General features: G+C 42.4%; 1 protein-coding gene across 1 annotated transcript; it reads right to left on the reverse strand.

The window, feature by feature from the left end:
• Positions 1–300: 300 nt before the first annotated feature.
• On the reverse strand, positions 301–16,975 carry LOC132710790 (vomeronasal type-2 receptor 26-like). Its single transcript, XM_087878844.1, has 4 exons — positions 16,906–16,975; positions 16,174–16,462; positions 14,888–15,682; positions 301–518 (listed from the first exon to the last, which is right to left on the reverse strand). Exons 2-4 carry the CDS (start codon positions 16,309–16,311, stop codon positions 378–380), a joined length of 1,074 nt encoding a protein of 357 aa, XP_087734970.1. The 5' UTR covers positions 16,312–16,462; positions 16,906–16,975; the 3' UTR covers positions 301–377.
• Between the last annotated feature and the right edge of the window lie 2,803 nt (positions 16,976–19,778).

Here is a 19,778-nt window from a genome sequence, read left to right on the forward strand (position 1 = left end):
TCCATAAGGGAGGCCAATAAACAATGAATTGCAAGGTCTTTCAGAAGGTGGACCTGAAACAATTCATCTACTTTCAAAGATCTCAGATGTTCCTAGAAAGGTAAACTTAGCAGCACATATCCAAACTAAAAAGCAGAAGAGATATTTCCTCTGCTGTTAGTAAAGCTTGCCCAGTCTGCCACCCCCTCCTCCCATCTCTTTCCCAGCCCCTCCTTCCAAGTCTTCTTGATTTACCTCCATTTAGATGAGAAATTGTGCAGGTTAAAAATAAATAAAAAAATAAAAAAAAAAACAGGTGAGCTTCGATCTGTCTTTTAACTTGCACTTTCATGAAAAGGTTCTGGATGGATCAAGGTCCACAAAGCCTCCCATTTTCCTCAGTGTGACCCACCTTCCTGAGTGGAGAAGGTCCCCTCCGGACAAGGAACGCAGTCGTAGCAGCAAACTGGCTCTCCTTCTCGAGCCCTCTTGACAAATCCAGGATGACAACTTTCCACACATTTGGACTGAGGCAGGGACTGAGCAGAAAAACAAGGAATGCCAAAGAAAAGGTGTTAGGACTCTCCATCCATGGAAAATGGAGGTAGAAATGGATGGAGACAAGTAGCCTCCGGTCTTCTCTGAGGTAAATAGGAAACCTCTGACTACTTCTAAACAGATGCAGGAGGTAAAACAACTGGCAGGTTCTTCATGTAGTTCCTCCCTTTTGAGTTTGCAATTTAACATTACAATAAAGTACTTTTCCATTTAATAAAGTCTAGAGGGATGGAATTGAAAAAAAGATTTAAATATGATGATATATTCATCTTAAAACTGAGAATAAAGTTTACTGTAAAAGATTTAGGAAACTTTTATTCCATTAGATTTTTTAATATGAAATTAAACTGTGATGAAGAAAAAATAGCTCAGACCAGTAAGATCTTGAAAGGGTTCCATAAAACAAGGCAAAGCCACTCCACTTAGGTCCCGTCTCTTGAAGAACTTCCATGAGATGACACCACCTGGCATGGGAGGCCAACCACCCTGGAGACTCCAGGCTTTGCCCACTTTAAATGGGACCTCAGGCTTTGGAAAACAGAGAAAAGACACCAATATTTCTCCCACCTTATTGAGCAACTTTAGTAGTGAAAGAGTATCTTGGTCGATAGAAAATCTCTGTCTTTTAAAATACGCCAGAGACTCTTCCTTGACATCCCCCTTGGGGAGAACCAAGGAGGCCTGAATGGCCAGATCTGCTGTTATCTCTCCATTTTGGTCCAAGTACAGTTTCCTCTCAGAAATATTCCAAAATTCATTCTTCTCCAGAAAGGGATGAAACTAGAATGGGAACATCCAGGAATTTGAAAAACAGAAAACTTTGTTTCTTTTCCCACATTGAATCTTCCTTTTACAATTGTCTAATCTCCAAATATGCTTAATTAGAATACAAATATTATCATTATTTTTATAAGTGAATGAAAAACTTTTGAGAAAAATTTGTCCATCATATACTGACAAAGCATAGAGAAAATATCATTGACACAACTGATCAATTATAGGGAACATTCTAGAGCAGATGACAAATAAAATGAACAGAGGAAAAAAAAAGATGATTCACAAACTCTTTGAAAACAAGGGGAAGGCGATCTTGTAACTGGCAAAGCCAGATGAGCGAGGCCCGGTTAAAAAATGAGGCTGAGGTGGCTTATGCAAGCTTGGGGGTTCTTACGCAAGAGTAGCTCCACCTTCCTGTCTTCCGTTCGCGAACCGTCCATGACATCGTTAGTCAAAAGAGAGGACGATGTCAATTGGGCTATGGGAGCGCCCACAGAAGGCAACTGTAACATGTCCTGGAGGTTGGGGGCCGAGCAATACAACCGTTTATCAAGTGGGTGGGTGGATTCCCAGAAAGCCTGGGTTGATCAAGAAGAAAGTTGTCAGGCTAATCTTCTCCCTGGTCATCCTGATGGAAAACACCTCCAGATGGAGAGTGGCTGGCTCTGGAGAATTTGATCGCTGAAGAGGGAGCCGGGCTTAGAGAGGGGAGAGGCAGTACCGATCAGTGCTTAGTTCTTCATCAACTGATGGAAAAATACGTATCAAATAGACCTGCATCATTCTACGCCTGCTTCATAGATCTCAAGGCAGCCTTTGATACAGTTCCCAGGACAAAGCTATGGGAGAAGCTGGAAGCTGCCTCAATTGACCACAAGCTTCTTCATCTCTTACCTGCCCTACATACTAAAACATCCCTCAAGGTGAGGTGTGATATGCAGGGGTCCCTCTCGAAGTCAGTTAAAACTCAAAAGGAGGTTAAACGGGGGCATTTTGGCCCCCCTGCTTTTCAACTTTTACATAACTGGCATGGTAAAATGGCTAAACAAACCAAATCACCCCCCAAAAAAATAGGTGACCGAAGCATCGCCCTCCTGCTCTATGCAGATGCCCCTGTGATCCTCTCCAGGACACCAGAAGGCCTTAAAAGAGCCTTGCGAGCCCTTCTCCAGTACTGTAATTACAATCAACTGGGCATAAATGATGAGAAAACAAAGATCAAAAAGGCCAAAACATTCTTTTTTTTTTAATTTATAAACTTTATTAACAAATTAAAAAAAACACATAAAACACAATTGACAAAAACAAAGAAAAATACATTATACAATAAACAACTTCTGGCGGTGACGACATCGTGAGCTGGGTGAGGAAACGGCAGTTGCCGTCTCTGGAACCCCAACTTTCTTTGATAGAAGCTCTTTAGGAGCTTTTCTGATCCCGTAGAGATCGGGAAATAAGAGAGGAAGTCTTAAAGCCCCTGGACGCAGCGCTAGCGTCGGAGGGGAAATGGGACAAACCCCTCAAATCTATTGGAGAAGAAGTCCGCCCCTCGGGTGAACAGGAGCGATGGCGGCTGCCTAGAGTGAAGCTAATGAGAGAAAGCGGTTTCGAGTGGCAGAGCGAAGTGGAGAATCCTTAGAGGAGAGACGCGATGAAGAGAAACGTGGAGGAGAAGGGGCGTGATCTGATGAACCAACCTGCAGCGGCGATTGAGGAGAGGAGCGCATAAACCAGGTCAGAACAGCAGTGAGAGGAAGTATAACCTCGTGGAGTGACTAAGTTGTTCTTTGAGAACGTGGGACTCTAAGACTCTAAAAAGCAGCCGAGCAGTGGTGGTATAAGCACGAAAGAAGAAGACAAATTAAAAGTAAAAGAACTCTAAAATTCAAGGTGAGTTGATGAATGCTAAGTTGCCTATTGGTGCCATTGAAGATTGCAGTGATAAGATGGAAAGGGAGAGAAGTTGCTTTGAACAGAACGCGGGAGTAGCCATATTTAAGTCACTGAAGAGATTGGACTAAAGATTGGACTAAAAACGTTAAGTACGATCAAAAAGGGGGGAGTAACTTTTCTAGACTCTCTATCTGCCAATAAGTTGGACACATTGTATATATTGTATAGATAGCAAATTATCAGACATTGTAAAGTGATAACAGGAATACACATCACAACTTAAAACTTGCAGAATTTACAATTTATAATTGAAAACTTATTTACTTATTTATTAATCTATATATCAATTTATTCAAGTCATAAACTTTAAATATAGATTGTGTTATGATTTTATAGAATCTGAAAAAATAGGAAGGGGATTGAATGAAATTTAACTAAGATTTTTTGATTGGCATTGTAAAATAAGAGGTGAGAATTGATTGAATATTAATTAATTAATTAATTATTAATTAATTATTGATTTAGTAAAGTTGGCTGTTTAGTAAATGATCATTGGGGGATTAAAGTGTGATTAAAGTGTGATAGTTAATAAGAATAGAAGCAAACCTAGCTGCAGAAGTTAAAGAAACAGAGGATAGAAAATCAGCGCATAAAAATTATATGTTAGCCTGGGAAAATTTCTCTCGAGCATTAAAGATGTCAACAATATCCACTATAACGAAAACAGGGAAAAAACCAGCTGTAAATACTACAACGGTGGCAGCATCACCAATACAACAAAAAACATTAGATAGTATGGTAGTAAAAGAAAAGGAGAAAGAAAAAATGGAAATGACATTAAATACTATGCAAAGCATGTTTTCGATGATACAGGAAACGCTACTAAAAACACAAGAAAAGATGGCAGAGAACCAGGAAGAAATGAGATCACTACACAGAGAAATCAAAAATGAAATTGGAGAAGTTAGGGGAGATATTAAAAATATGAATGATAGAATTGGAGACATTCAACAATCAATAACCGGAACAAAGAATTAGGAAAGCAGAAGCTAAAATAGACTCAGTAGAGATGAAAGTAGAGAAAATGAAACAGAAAACAGCTCAAATAAATAAAGAACTGTCCGACTCCTTAGCAACTCTCGACATGGAAAAAGCTTCATATTTTCTGCGGTTCCAAAATATATCAGAAGAGAAAGATGAAGATCTTGGTGAAAAAATGGCAGAGATAATAGCAGAAATAACAGAAAAAGACAAGCAGGATATACAGGGACAATTAGACGAAATCTACCATGTCCATACAAACTACATAAGAAGGCATCGGTTGGCAAGAGAAGTACATGTCAAATTCTCAAAAAGATCAATTAGGGACAAGGTATATATGAAATCCAGAGGAGGGACGTTGACATACAAAGGCAAGGAAATTATAATCCTAAAACAAATATCCCGAAGAATCAGGAATCAGAGTCAACAATACCAGTTCCTAACAAATCAGCTGAATAGACACAAAATAGCCTTCAGATGGCTAATACCGGAAGGGATTCTGGCTACGTGGGAAGATAAAAAATACAAAATAGATACACTAGAGAAAGCAAGAGAGTTTTATGATTCACACTTTAATCAGGAAGACGACCAAGACAATAAAGAGGAAATAGAAAGTAGAAGCCAAGAAGTTCAATTAGAAGCAATACAAGAGAAGGAAGTAAGGACAAGACAAGAAAAAGAAAGAGAGGAGAGAGAAGGTGCGAGGACGAAAACACGGATGGAGACAAGGAATACAAAAAAACAGCTACATTAGATAATGGAAGAGGCCCTGAAACTTTATTTGGTAAATATTAACGGCCTGAATGTATCCCAAAAAAAAAAAGATCCCAAACTTTTACAAAACTACAAAAAATAGGAGCAGATGTGACATGTCTCCAGGAAGTACATATAAAAAAAAGACACCAAAAAATCTTAGAAAATTCCAAATTAGGGAAATTATATACATCGTTGACCTCAAAAAAGAATAGGGGAGTGGCGGTATATGTTAAAGACTGGATCCTTTTGAAATAAAAATATGCAGACGAAGATGGCAGAACAGTCATGATTGAATTATTATTGGAAAATAGGAAAATACTGCTAGTAGTAATATATGCACCGAATCAAAACCAACATGAATTTTTAAGGGCATAAACAATAAAATAGTTGAGCTGGAATACGAAGATATTCGTTTAATTGGCGATTATAATGCGATAGTAGACGTGAAAAAAGATTATAAAACGGGTAAAAAGAACAAGAAAAAAAAAGAGATTCTTCCTAAAGAATTCTTCGATATGACCAAAGAACTAAATTCGAGAGATGTTTGGAGGGAAACCCATGAAGACCAGAACCAATTTACTTTCTACTCGCACCCCCACCAATCCCGGTCCAGGATTGACATGGCGTGGATGACCACAAATATCAGAAATGGGGTGGAAAAAATAGAAATAGAAGCGAATCACTGGGCAGATCGTAACCCAATACTGGTAAATTGGAAAGGAGTTAAAAGATTCAGAAGATGGACAATGAATCAAAGAAATTGCAAACAAGTAGAATTTTTTTTTTTTAATTTGATTTATATGCCGCCCTTCTCCGGAGACTCAGGGCGGCTTACAATGCATTAAGCAATTTAAAGAAATGCTAGAAAAAGAATTAGATCTGTTCTTTAAAATAAACAAGAAAGAGGATACCTCTATTCAGAATACATGGGACACTGCAAAAGTGTATATAAGGGGCTTGATTATAGTTTACAAAGGGAGAAAGAACAAAGAAAGAAAACAACAGTTAAATAAATTCCAGGAAGATTTAAAAAATATAGAACATGAACTCCAACAACATCCCCAAAATAAAAAGATAAAGGAAGAGTGGAAAGCAATAAAACACAATTTAAATTTGATGAACCAAAAAGAACTAGCACAGAAAATAAAAATGGCCAAGCAGAACTATTTCGAATTTGTGAACAAAACAGGAAGATGGCTGGCCTATAGACTGAAAAAGAACAGAGATAAAAGAATGATATACCAATTTAGAGATTCACAAGGGGAAATTCATTATAGCAGGAAAGGGGAAAAAGAAATCATCCAGACGTTCTATACTGATTTATACAAACAAGAAGAAGTAGAAGTAGAAAAGATAAAACAGTACATACAAGGATCGGATATGCCACCAATCACAGATGAACAATGAGAAGTATTAAATAAACCGATAACTATGTTGGAATTGGATACAGCACTGAAAAAACTAAAAAATAACAAAACCCCGGGACCTGATGGACTTCCGGGGGAATTATATAAGTCTGTGCAGGAAACAATAGGAGAGATTATGTTGGAGGTATACAATGAGGCCTTAGAGAAGGCAAAAATTCCATGGACCTGGACGGAGGCAATAATTACTATCATTCCTAAGGAAGACACTGACCCTCAATTAATCCAGAATTATAGACTGATATCTTTACTAAACACAGACTACAAAGTGTTCACCATAATTATAGCAGAAAGACTTTAAAAAGTATTGAACAATTACATACATTTGGACCAAAATGGATTTCTACCAGGCCGCCATATTAGGAATAACATGAGAGTGATAATAAACGCGCTTGAATACTATGAAGCCCACCCGGAGAAACAATCTGCGCTGGTTTTCCTTGATGCCCAAAAAGCATTCGATAATTTAAATTGGAAATTCCTAAAAGAACAGTTAAAGAATATGCAATTGGGGCCAAATTTGGAAAATATTATAGGGAAAATATATACAAAACAAACAGCGAAGGTAATTGTGAATGACTGACCAATTTGACATAACAAAAGGGGTCAGACAAGGCTGTCCGCTTTCCCCTCTATTGTATATCTTATCTTTGGAGATCTTGTTAAAAAAAATTAGGGAGGACCAAGAAATTAAAGGATTAAAAGTGAGACGAGAAGAATACAAGACCCAGACTTTTGCCGATGATCTCGTACTCATAGCAGAAGAACCACTAGAAGTAATACCAAAACTCCTTAAGAAAATAGAAGACTATGGAGAGGTGGCCGGGTTAAAGATAAATAGAAATAAATCAAAATTACTAGTTAAAAATCTGACAAAAATTCAGGAGACAGATTTGGAAAAAAGTATACAAATTCAAGTGACTAATAAAATTAAATATTTAGGTATTTGGCTGTAACCAAGAATATCCTCTATAAAAGAAAATAATTATGATAAACTAATAACACAGATAAAAAAAGATTTGGATAATTGGAAAAGTTTACAAATCTCATTTATGGGAAGAATTTCCACTATCAAAATGAATGTATTACCAAAATTGTATTTGTTCCAGGTGGCGCCAATTAAATTAGAAAAAAACTTTTTTGCGAGCTTAAACAAGTTAATTTCTAAATTTATTTGGCAGGGAAAGCGCCCACGAATAAAACTAAAATTACTCCAAGACTCTAAGGAAAGAAGAGGAACAGCACTTCTGGATTGGGAACTTTACCACCAAGCGGCAGGACTAGCATGGGTTAAAGATTGGATGGAGTTGAGTAACAGTAGAATATTAACCATTGAAGGCCATGATCTACAAATGGGCTGGCATTCCTTTTTATGGGGCCAAAACTTGATTCATGGTATCTAAATGGCCACAAAATAGAGCAGGGAAGCACCTTCAAATCCCTGGGGGTGGCCATTCAGGCCAAGGGTTCAAGAGAGATGCAGCTGCCCAGGGCCAAAGATCAGCCAGCACCATTCTTCATTGTTTCCGCACAAAGGGAGGCTACTATGTCCCTGCTGCTCTTAAGCTTTTTGTGCCCAAGTCGCTAGCACAGCTCCTTTATGGGATGTTGCTCGGACCGTCAGCTTCATGTTTTACATCATTAGAAGTAGTTCAATCCAAATTCACCAGATCAATTCTCCAGATGCCACGTTGTGTCTCAAATGCACTTCTGCGCCTGGAGACAGGATTGACAGAAGTCGAAGGAAGAATCCATATAGCTGTTGTGGCCCACCAGAGGCCAGTGGAGCTGGCAGCAGATTCGGACAGTGAGGAGGTTGGGGAGGGACATGGGCCAGTCCTGGAGTCTGGGGGAGGCTCTGATGAGGGCTCTGTGGTAGTGCGCACACATTTGCGAACCGGTAGGGAAGGTAAGTGAATTTCACCCCTGGATTCTCCCCTCTTCTCTGATCCTTCCCTAGGCAGCCTCTCTTCTCCTCATCCCAAAAGTCATTCTCACCCATCATTGCACTTCCTAAATGGATGATGGGAAGACTGGTGATATCACTGGATTTCAGTAACAGACTCAGAAACAATTGTGTGATTAGAAAACTGAGGGGTGGATGGTATGATAACTAAGTGGATAAAAACTGTCTTCAAAGTGATACTCAAATAATTTTTAATCTTTTTAAATTTTTCTTATGACACCTGAAGGTTATGTTTGTTTACTTGATTGATTAGTCCATGGGCCAAATCAAAGTGCAGAGTTCCAAACACAAATTATGACTAAAATCTGATAAAAACAATTTAAAATGAGATTGGAATAGAATACAATAATATATGGATAAATAAAATATGATAAAATTATATTTCAATATCACCCCTTCAGTCTACCCCAATCAGTCACACAAATTCCGATCTCAACCGAGCCATTTTGCTCAAGTACTGAGCTGCATTAAATGTTGTTTTCAAATTCTGGCTGCAGATAAGGTGAGTCGTTTTGATATGGGATTCCCAATGGGTCCTTCGTTTGGTCTATGGACCAAGGTACCTGCCTCTCACCCTCTTATGCAGGCAGCAATCAAATAGGATGTGAGCCAGGTCTTCTGCCTCTGCCACTCTGCCAATGCAGAGACCTCCATTACAAGGTCTAGAGTGGAAACTCCCATATCTGACCATTGTGTCCAGCTGTTTGAATCTCCCTCACGTAAATCTCTCCCTAAGATGTTTTGGCAGTTGTAACTTTAAATAGTTGTCTAGTTGAAAAGTAGGTTTGTATTTGCTCAGCCATTTCAAGTTACCCATCTTACTAAGAATAGCCTTGTCATTTTGTGCTTCTACATCCTTAATTCTTTGGGCAGCTGTTTTTTGAATCGTTCTCCTGTTACGCAAGAGACAGGAAGGCCACAGCTACTTCCACAATTAATCAGTTTAGTGATCCAAGAGGTTTGTGATTGTGAGTTTATCTGCTCTAGTAAGCATAACTTGGGGAGTCTATCAGTCTCCATTTCATTGACTTTGTGCCAGTGGTTACATGCTTTGATCTTGGATAGTGGATGAATTGTATACATTCCCAATTCAGCTCTAACTGCTGCAGCAGATGTCCTTAGATCTACACCCACAATACAGCTCAGGTGCTGGGACTGTGTTTGTTCTAGTACTGTGGTTGAGTATAAATCCCAAACTTCTGCTCCATACAAGAGCATAGGGGGAACCTTTATATACTTTTAATTAATGGGCCAGGGATTGAAGGTTAGGGATAACTTTTTGCTATTGGACATCAATTTTTCTATCTTATCATTAATATGGTCAAGTTGATAAATCCTCTTCCCGCAAGATTTGATCTAAGATGTAGATCCTAGAGTAAGATAATTTGATGTCATTTAATTTAAATATTATATAAAGTTTTTCTACTTAAAAACCTTATTTGAAACTTCATTTAAAAAGTTTGATAAAATAACAATGCTTTCAAATCAACTTAAAGATGATAATCAGAAGAAAGCTACAATTGTTGAATCGGATGGACTGGAACTGAATTTGCTGCTGGCATCCCTGAAGGAGGAGTCTGGTTTGAAGGGAGGCTGCTTGGAGATGGCTGGAGAGGCCATGGACCCTCAAGACTCAGAGTGGGCAGAACGGATGACTGAAGAAATGGATTCTTTCAAGAAGATTGAGGGAGATTGGGGAATGGACGTGTCATACTTAACCGGAAAACAAATCTTAAAAGTCATTGAGTTTCAATTTACAGGAGGTCCTGTGACTTTGGGGAATGGAAATCAGTTGCTGGGAAAGATCCTAATTAAAGTTTTAAGGAAATGAAATATTATTAAGAATCAAACAAAGATATTGAATCATGAACAGATTCAGGATGGATCAGAGATAATGATTGTGGTGGTTTGTGGTTCATTAGAAGCCCCTGCAAATTGTCTGAGAGTTAAATATAATAGCAGATAACAGACAGTTTTGAAGTTTTGAAATTTAATTTTTTTTTTAATTGCTGTTAACTACATTTTTTATATACAGCAGACAGATGACAAGTCAAGTAGTTGCAAATATATTGGTAGAAGTTTATAATTGTGGGCCTAATTTGCAAGGGGGAGAAATGTACATCTGTCAGTATTCAACTGGGAAAGAATATATGCGTATGTGGTTTTATCTGTTTTTAGTGCACAATTTTTTTAAAAAATGTTTCATCTAATTTTGTTCTGACTTTGTAATAGTTTTATTTTTTGAAGTTTGTATTTTACCTTTTTGAATAAAATAAAATTTAATGAGAGGAATATCAAGTTTCCAGAAACAATATTTATCATCAGCACACACAGAAGGGTGTATATGTAAAAAGCAGTAGAAAAATATCTGAGTTTTAGCAACTAGGACTTGACTAACAACAGAGTCTCATATAAGAAAATGAATGGTGGACTGGAAGAAAGATGAGGGACACCAAACTTCATATGTATGTTTGTGAAAATGATCTCAAAATTGTAGTTACCATATTTTTCGGAATATAAGACGCACCTGACTATAAGACGCACCTACCTTTTTTGGTGAGGAAAAGAAGAAAAAGGAATATCCCTCTGCCTCTGAGTAATTTTGCCTAGTTGCAGCAAACAGCCTGCTTTACTTTCATTTTCGTTTTCAGCATAGCTTGATTAGCACACGGGGAAAAAAATCTGCTCGAGCTGCTCTTTGCAGCAAGCAGCAGAGCCCTGCGCAAAACAGCTGAGAGCAAATGAGCTAAGTATTGGGAGGCTGATCCAATCAACTTGTGCTAATTAGGCTGTGCTGAAGCTGAAAGGAGCTATTTTTTCTTGCTATTTGCTTGCAAGGAGGCAGAGGCCAAAGGGTGGGGGCCAGTGGGTCAGCAGGGCTACATTTGGTGTATAAGATGCACCTAAATTTTCACCCCCTCTTAGGGGGGAAAAGGTGCATCTTATAGTCCGAAAAATAAGGTAAACAGAATCTGAGTCAGCAGGGAGATGTTCACGGAAAGAAGGCAAATGCAGCCATAAGAATCTCAGGAAGTGAATGTTCTGGTTTGGGGAGACCCCAACTCAAGGACCAGGTCCCCTTGCAGGCACCAAGCCTGGAGGAGAATTTGCTGTTTTAGAGCTGAGCCAGTAAAGCAGAGAAGTTCAGTCTCCTCTTCATGGATTGTCAGAATGCAAAGACTGAGCAGCCATCAGTCAGAGAAGCTTTAACTGGGATTCCTATAGAGAGGAGGGGTTCAGCTAGATGGTCTCAGGGTCTCCTTCAAATTTATAAAGGCTGTCATGCCACAACATTATTATTATTATTATTATTATTATTAATCAAATTTCTATACCGCCCTACTCCCGAAGGACTCAGGGCGGTGAACAGCCAAGATAAAATACAGACAATACAAATATTAAAAATCCCTTAAAATTATTAAATATTTCGGCCGAAACACAGATTAAAACACCCAATTTATAAAATCACGAATTAAAAAATTTAAAATTTAAGAATTTAAAAGAGGGGAGTTAGGCCAGGCCAGCTTGCTGAAATAGAAAAGTTTTGAGAGCACGGCGAAACGTGCGCAGGTCCGGGATCTTCTGTATCTCTGGGGGGAGCTCGTTCCAGATGGTAGGTGCCCCCACAGAGAAGGCTCTCCCCCTGGGGGCCGCCAGTCGACACTGTTTGGCCGACGGCACCCTGAGGAGCCCCTCTCTATGGGAGCGTACTGGTCGGTGAGAGGCTATTGGTAGCAGAAGGCGGTCTCGTAGATACCCCGGTCCGATGCCATGGAGCGCTCTAAAGGTGGTAACCAAAACCTTGAAGCGCACCCGGAAGACCACCGGGAGCCAGTGCAGCTCGCGCAGGAGGGGGGTCACATGGGAGCGCCACGTCGCTCCCATAACCACCCGCGCGGCAGCATTCTGGACCAGCTGGAGCCTCCGGGTGCTCCTCAAGGGGAGCCCCATGTAGAGAGCATTGCAGTAGTCCAAGCGGGAAGTGACAAGAGCATGAGTGACCGTATTTAACGAGTCCCGATCCAGAAAGGGACGCAACTGGCGAATCAGGCGGACCTGATAAAAAGTCCCCCTGGCCATGGCCATCATATGCTCTTCTAAAGACAGCCGTGAGTCCAGGAGGACACCCAAGTTGCGAGCCCTCTCCGTGGGGGCCAAGGACTCGGCCCCAATAGTCAGTGATGGCGCCAACTGACTATATCGGGATGTCGGAAACCACAGCCACTCGGTCTTGGATGGGTTGAGCCTGAGTCTGTTTCTCCCCATCCAGATCCGCACGGCCTCCAGGCACCGGGACATCACTTCAAGGGCATCATTGGGGTGGTCCGGGGTGGAGATGTACAGCTGAGTATCGTCAGCGTACTGGTGGCACTTCACCCCGAAACCACGGATGATCTCACCCAGCGGCTTCACATAAATGTTGAACAGAAGGGGCGAGAGGACCGACCCTTGTGGCACCCCACATACAAGGGGCCTCGGGGTCGACATCTGCCCCCCTGTCAACACAGACTGCGACCGGTCAGAGAGAAAGGAGGAGAACCACCGTAGGACGGTGCCCCCCACCCCTAACTCCTCTAGCCGGTGCAGCATGATACCATGGTCGATGGTATCAAAAGCCGCTGAGAGGTCTAATAGGACCAGGACAGAGGAACAACCCCTGTCCCGAGCCCTCCAGAGATCATCAACCAACGCGACCAATGCCGTTTCCGTGCTGTACCCAGGCCTGAAGCCCGACTGGAACGGATCCAGATACGATGATTCATCCAGGTACTGGGGGAGCTGTCGCGCTACCACACTCTCAACAACCTTCGCAATGAAGCGAAGGTTGGAGACTGGACGATAATTTGCCAACACTGCCGGGTCCAGGGAAGGTTTCTTGAGAAGAGGCCTCACCACCGCCTCTTTCAAGGCGGCAGGGAAGACACCCTCACTCAAGGAAGCATTTATAATCCCCTGGAGCCAGCCTCGTGTAACCTCCCGAGAGGCCAGCACCAACCAGGAGGGACACGGGTCCAGTAAACATGTGGCTGCGCTCAGTCTGCCCAGTATCCTGTCCACGTCTTCGGGCGTCACAGAATCAAACTCTTCCCAGATAGTACTCACAAGACCTGCCTCTGTCCTCCCCGCTGAATCTACCCAGTCAGAGTCCAGATGTTCCCGAATCTGAGTGATTTTGTCATACAGATACTGTACAAAATCCTCGGCTCTACCCTCCAAGGGGTCCTCCCGCGCTTCCTGGTGGAGCAGGGAGCGGGTCACCCTAAACAGGGCAGCCGGGCAATTATCTGATGACGCAATAAGAGTGGCAAAATAATTATACTTCGCCACTTTTATCGCCACCAGGTAGGTCCTAATATGAGACCTTACCAGTGTTCGGTCAGATTCAGAATGGCTGGCCCTCCAACCACTCTCCAGGCGTCTTTTCCGGCGCTTCATCTCCCTCAGCTCCTCGGTGAACCAAGGAGCCAGGCGAGATCGACGCCGGGTCAGAGGCCGCAAAGGCACGACCCGATCCAAAGCTCCAGCGGCCGCCCTATCCCAGGCGGCCACCAGCTCCTCAGTCGAGCCGTGTGCCAGAGCCTCATGTAACTATTGTGCAGTTGTTGCTCTAGCCCCACCGAGTGGCCAGGGGCAGATAAGCCTAACTATATGGTCTGAAGCCAGACTCCCTTTTCTCTCAGCCTTTGGAGGAGACGGAAGCAGTCGGTTTGACCGAGACACCTGGTCATCCAGAGACGGCCTCCTTCCCTCACACGGAGCATCGCTGGAGAGGTTCCAGCTGCTTCTTTGTTGGCTGTTAGTTAATGCTGCCTGTCTCCTATTTATATTTGATTCTCACTCTTTGCATTTCCTCAGTTTTTCCATGCCCTTTTCTCCCAATGAAACACCCAGATCCACCCCACTCCCTTTCACTGGAGGAGAAGAGGGGGGTTTAGCTGCCTGTTGAGCTGCACACAGACCCACCTGCAGTGGGGACGGAACAAAGGGGAAATTCCACCATCCTCATCACAAACCCACAAATACAGGAATTCATTTAAGAAAGAATACAGCATTTTCAAATAAGTGTGTAATATAAAAATGCCATGGTATCTACTCTTTGGAACTATTATTCCCTGAGTAATTGAATTGGACAGATCTGTTGAGATGGTTCCCCTCCTTCTCTTCTAGATTCCTCCTTCAAAGGATCTAAGATTAATGGATCCATATCGGAACCCGATAGGAGCCTTGGTAGTACAGTGGTTTAATGCACCCTGTTATTAACACAGCTGCCTGCAATTTCTGCAGGTTCGAATCTCTCCAAGGCTCAAGGTTGACTCAGCCTTCCATCCTTTCTAAGGTAGGTTAAATGAGGACCCAGTTTGTGGGGGCAATAAGCTGACTTTGTATAAATATACAAAAAGTATGAAGGGTATTGCTTAACGCATTGTAAGCCGCCCTGAGTCTCTGGAGAAGGGCGGCATATAAATCAAATAAAAAAAAAAAAAAACCATACCTGCCACGGCTGCAGCGTTGGAGACCCCAAAGTCTTTTCTCCCCCCTTCCTTCCCCTCCTCAATCTGGAGGAATAAGCGGCATTTAAGGCCTGGGCCAGAGTCTTCATCATACTGTAATGATGGTAGTAATTTGGGCCCCACATCTTGTTCCTTTTCTCCTGGGACTCCAGTGGGGCTTTCTGGGTGCATCTTCTGCGTCCTTTGACAGAAAAGACGTTCTTTGAAAGAGAACAGCGGAAATAATAATCTTGAAACTTTCCTTCCACAAAGAAACGGGGTTCAAAGGCAGAATCTTTTGGCCTTTCTTTTGCCAGATAACCAAAGTTCCAAATACTATGGATGTATTTGAGAAGTCTGCGTTTGTTCATTTTATACCCTATCAAATTTGTGAGGATCCAGACTTTCCCTTCAATGGGTCCTGGCAGACGCATAAATGTTAAATGGAAAGGAAGAATTCTGCCCCAAATGGAATCCATTTCCATGAAGTGAACAAAGACGTTGATTTGTCTCCACTTAGAGAGGGAATCCCTGAGGGCTGTTGTGTATCCAGTTGTTGAGAATCGTTGTGATATAACCACACAAATTCCATTCCTGACAAGCACAGGAGTAACAATCCTCATGAAATTCTCTCCCTTCTCTGTGTCAGAAGCAAAGAGACCAATCAGGGTCCATCTGAAATGGAGGAGCAGGTGGACAATTGCTGGGTACTGGAATCCTTCTTTGGGGAGAATATGGTGGAAAAAGGGGAATTGACTTTTATCACTCAGAGCCTCTGAAGCAATGTCATGACTGATCTGAAAAAGCAATGAAGAATGCTGTGTTACATTTCTGATCAGATCAAGTCCAAAATATTAGATTTTAATAAATCCAACCTGGTTCTCATGAGTCTGTCAGTTTCCATAGATTAAATTTTATGCCAATGCCCATATTTTCTATTTGTAGACAAAGCAGAAACTGTGTAAATTCCCAAATCAGCTCTGAGGGCAGCAGCTGGAGTCCTTTTACCCACCCCAAGATCCTCCTCAGAGGCTGAGATTGGGTTGGTTCTGCTGGTGGTTTCTCTCTGAAGCCCCAAACATCAGATTGATGTAAGAACATGGGGGAAAACTGGGCCTCCCACAGTTGATTAATCTCAACATGAACATAATGGGGTAAAATATTGAGATTTTTGCTAATATGGAGAAAAGCAGCTCTTGAATTCCACAGAGAAGACATGATTGCATCTATTGCTCATCCACCACCACCCACCCCTCACTTTACCAGAAGGAGAAACACACACACAAACCTGCGGGACTTTGTAGGTGCCTCTTAATGTTGACGTTTGGATGGAGATCTCTCTCTTCTCTCCATCAAGAAGAGCCAGGAGGTTCTCCTTCCTTCCACAGCTGTAGTTGGGGACATTGGCTTCTCCAGTGGAGAGCATGTCCAGCAAGGCATCTGAAGTGTGGAAAGTGCTCCCATAGTTGTTATGGATGTTGTAGCCAAGTGTGAGATTGTGCAAGAGATGGGAATTCTTGTTGGCCAGTTGAATGTTGAAAATGAATAGTAAGCAAGAAAAAAATTCGTAAGAAGTCCTATTGAAAAAAAGTTATTATAATCAACAGCCACAACAAATACTTTTGTTATATATAATATATATAATCCTCCACAAGCCTACTGAGCCTTAAACCAACATTGATCCAAAAGCAAAGATCAATTACACAAATATGGGAATGGGCTGAGGTACGGCGACTACAACTGATTCCACCACTACTTTAAATAAAATCCATTATTCAAGTGATAAATTAAGGATTGAACTGAGGGAGGAAAATAATCTGCAGGCCTTTCAGCATTTTTTCAGACCCCTTTTTGAGTCTCTTTCACAAAATCGGACCAAAGAGAGAAGGCATGGAAATCAAAATCATTCAGGAAATTGGACATATTCCCCAATATAGGAATAAATGAAGAAAAAAAAAACAGAAAAGAAGGAGAGTGTTAGAATGGAGGGAGTGCAACTCCATCAACCTGAGTGACTTACGGATCACGGAAAACAAACTGAACAGAAGGAGCTACGTTGAAAAGCAACTTTGTATGTAATCTTTCCCTTCCACTGGTGAATATACCAATGAGATGGTCTCCTGGTCTGTAGTAGCTCTGTGGTTGTTTTCCATTCTGGTTCTCCAAACTCAGCTGGCATTTCATTCTCAGCTTCCCAGAGACTGAATGGGACAAAAGCAGCATCAGAGGCAGAAGCAGGAGGTCCATAATTCATGGATCAATCAGTCAATCTCTTTCCTATTTCTAAAGAAGATTTAGAAGAATCAAAGGACTCTCACAAGGTGGAACATCCAGTTGCTTTCCTTCTTCAAACACAGAGAAACACTCAGCTTCACCTGGAAAGGAGGGAGACATACATTCAAGAGCACAGACTCTGCCTGTCCCAAAACTCCATATTTCTGTGCCCAAAGTCTCCCCTGGAGGATTCAGCCAAAGAGCAGAGCTGAAACTTTTATCATAATTCTCCCTCTCAGGAGGGATCCCTGGATAATTCAAGTAGTTCTTGGACTTGGAGATTGTTGGGAAATTCTCTGGAGGGAAATGAAAGGGAAATAATCCCCATGTGATTCATAATAACAGGGGCAGAGATAGAATTAAATCCATCATCTAGAATTGAGAGGTTTGGGATCCATGCTTCAAATTGGCCCCAGAGGGAATATACAACACCTGCGGCTGAAGAAACAAATAAATCTGATATTTGTTTGCATAGTGATGAAAGACAAAACTCCAGGGGCCAGTTAATGCTGGAGCCTTCCACAGATCTGAAATAGCTGCCAGCTGAGTTGGAACCAAAATTTACTTTATTTTGAAAGTAAAAGGGCTGATGCAATAGTGTGGCCAGACTCCAAGAACTTTAGTAAAAAAAAAAAAAAAACCTAACTAGAAAAAAAAAGTGAAAAGAGATGAAGAGATTAAACTTTAATGAAAAAGTAGTTATCAGAACTTTGCATAGTTGAAAAAACACACAGACAGACAAGGATTTCTGGTTGATGCCACGGCGATTCAGTTGGGGAAATGGCGGGGCTCTCACGAACCCCGCAAAAACCCCGACTGTCGAGCCGCCGCCGACAGGTCTGTGGACCGACCCTGTCCTGTAGAGACAGGGGGAAGGAGAGGGACCCCTTGGATGGCTGAGAGGAACGGGCAGGTTCCTCGGGGCCGGAGGCAGCCCTCTGAGTCAGTGGTGAGGGAATGGCAGCCGTGGCGGATGCCTTGAAGCCGGGGCCAACTGGAGAAGCATCGTGCTGGAGGAAGAAGGAAGAGAAAGAGCAAAGTGTTCAGAAGCCGGGTAAGTGAGACCCAACCCAGGTGGGAACAGCGCTTAAATAATGGATATTTACAAGTGTGCCCCTAGCCTTAATTAGCGGCTATAGACTATCGGGGCAAGAAGATTTAGTAAAATACTTTACAGAAGGAAAAGACCCATTAATGAATCATTGCTATTACCAATTTGGAATGATCGGGTGTTTTTTTTGGAAAGCTACAAAACTTTGAAAATCTTTCTTTTTCAAATGGGAATGGATTATCTTTGAAGAGAGAAAGAGGAAAGAGGCGATAAACAGGAACTTTTTAAAACAAGGGGAAAAGACAAGCAGATAACTATACAATAGACAGAATGGAGATGCCGTGACTCAGTCATGGCAGTCATGGAGTCGAAGCAGAGCCAATTTATGAGAGTTTTTATTCTATAATGGGCTTCAGTAGGCAAGAAACAGACCAGCATTTATAATACAACAGCATCTATTGACTTAAAACTGGAACTGAGGAACTGCAGGCAAATCCCTGTAATTGATACTCTGGGACCACACAGGGCCTCAACCAATCACAAGCCTTGAAAAAGCCCCATTAAGCTATTAGAAATGGTGTCTGCATTTAAAAACCCAGGCAGAGAATTTCTCCCCTTTCTCTGCCCTTAAATACCATCAAACGAGACTGCTGCTCAGGTCTGGACCTGAGCAGCAAAAACACAGGGAGCTGACAGAGGGATGTTGCCACAACAACAGCAACACACACACAACCCGCCCCCCCCAGCATCTCAACACAAAGGGAATCAAACTGGAGGCTGAGCAAGAGTTGCATCAGTGAGTCTTGCTCAGTCCTCTAGCTTAGCTGAGCTTCCATAGGAAGAGGCAGTCTTCCTCTTCCTATGAGAGATGATGGGGGGGCGGTTCCTTCACATTTGGGGTTGAGGGGCGGAGAATTGGAAGGAGCCGGGTCGTACAGTCATTCCAAGCAAGAGAGATGCGAGTTTCAAGGAAGGAAATCGTGTTTTTTCTCCCATAAAGTGAAGCTGCGCCTTTCCCGAGAGAGCCGAGCGGAGGATTTCCCCGGGAAAGTGGGGTGAGCCTGGGGAGACGGTAGGAGGGATCCCTGCAGATCCTCTCCGCCTCTTCCTGATTTAGCTTCCTTTTGGATTGGGGGGTGTCTGTGACCCCCAAGTCCTCGCTAGCTGTGGGGCTTCCCCTCCCCCCTTGGGATCCAGTGCAGGAACTCTTCCTTCGGCAGCCTCTTCCTCTGGGAAATGAAATGGGCGTCTGGGTCAGAGGCTTCCAGACAGGGGGGAAATGGGAATTTTGAGCAGTTTGGAGAACCGGCAAAGTCCACCTCTGCCTGGCCCCAGAGTGGGGAGGGAATGGGGATTTGGCAGTATCCTTCCCCTGCTGCACCCACCGAGCCATACCACGCCCACCGACCCACGCCCACAGAACCGGTAGTAAAAAAAAATGAATTTCACCACTGCTTCCAGCCCCAGAGGAGGAATCCCCGGTTCTGCATTGTGGGGAGGAAGCGTTGATCTCGGACTTTGGGGGTTGGAAGGGCCAGAACCAGTGGCAGCACCAATGGGAATTCTCC

This window comes from Pantherophis guttatus, chromosome 15 (assembly GCF_059756535.1).
Source record: "Pantherophis guttatus breed Tessera chromosome 15, ASM5975653v1, whole genome shotgun sequence".
NCBI classification, from domain to species: domain Eukaryota; kingdom Metazoa; phylum Chordata; class Lepidosauria; order Squamata; family Colubridae; genus Pantherophis; species Pantherophis guttatus.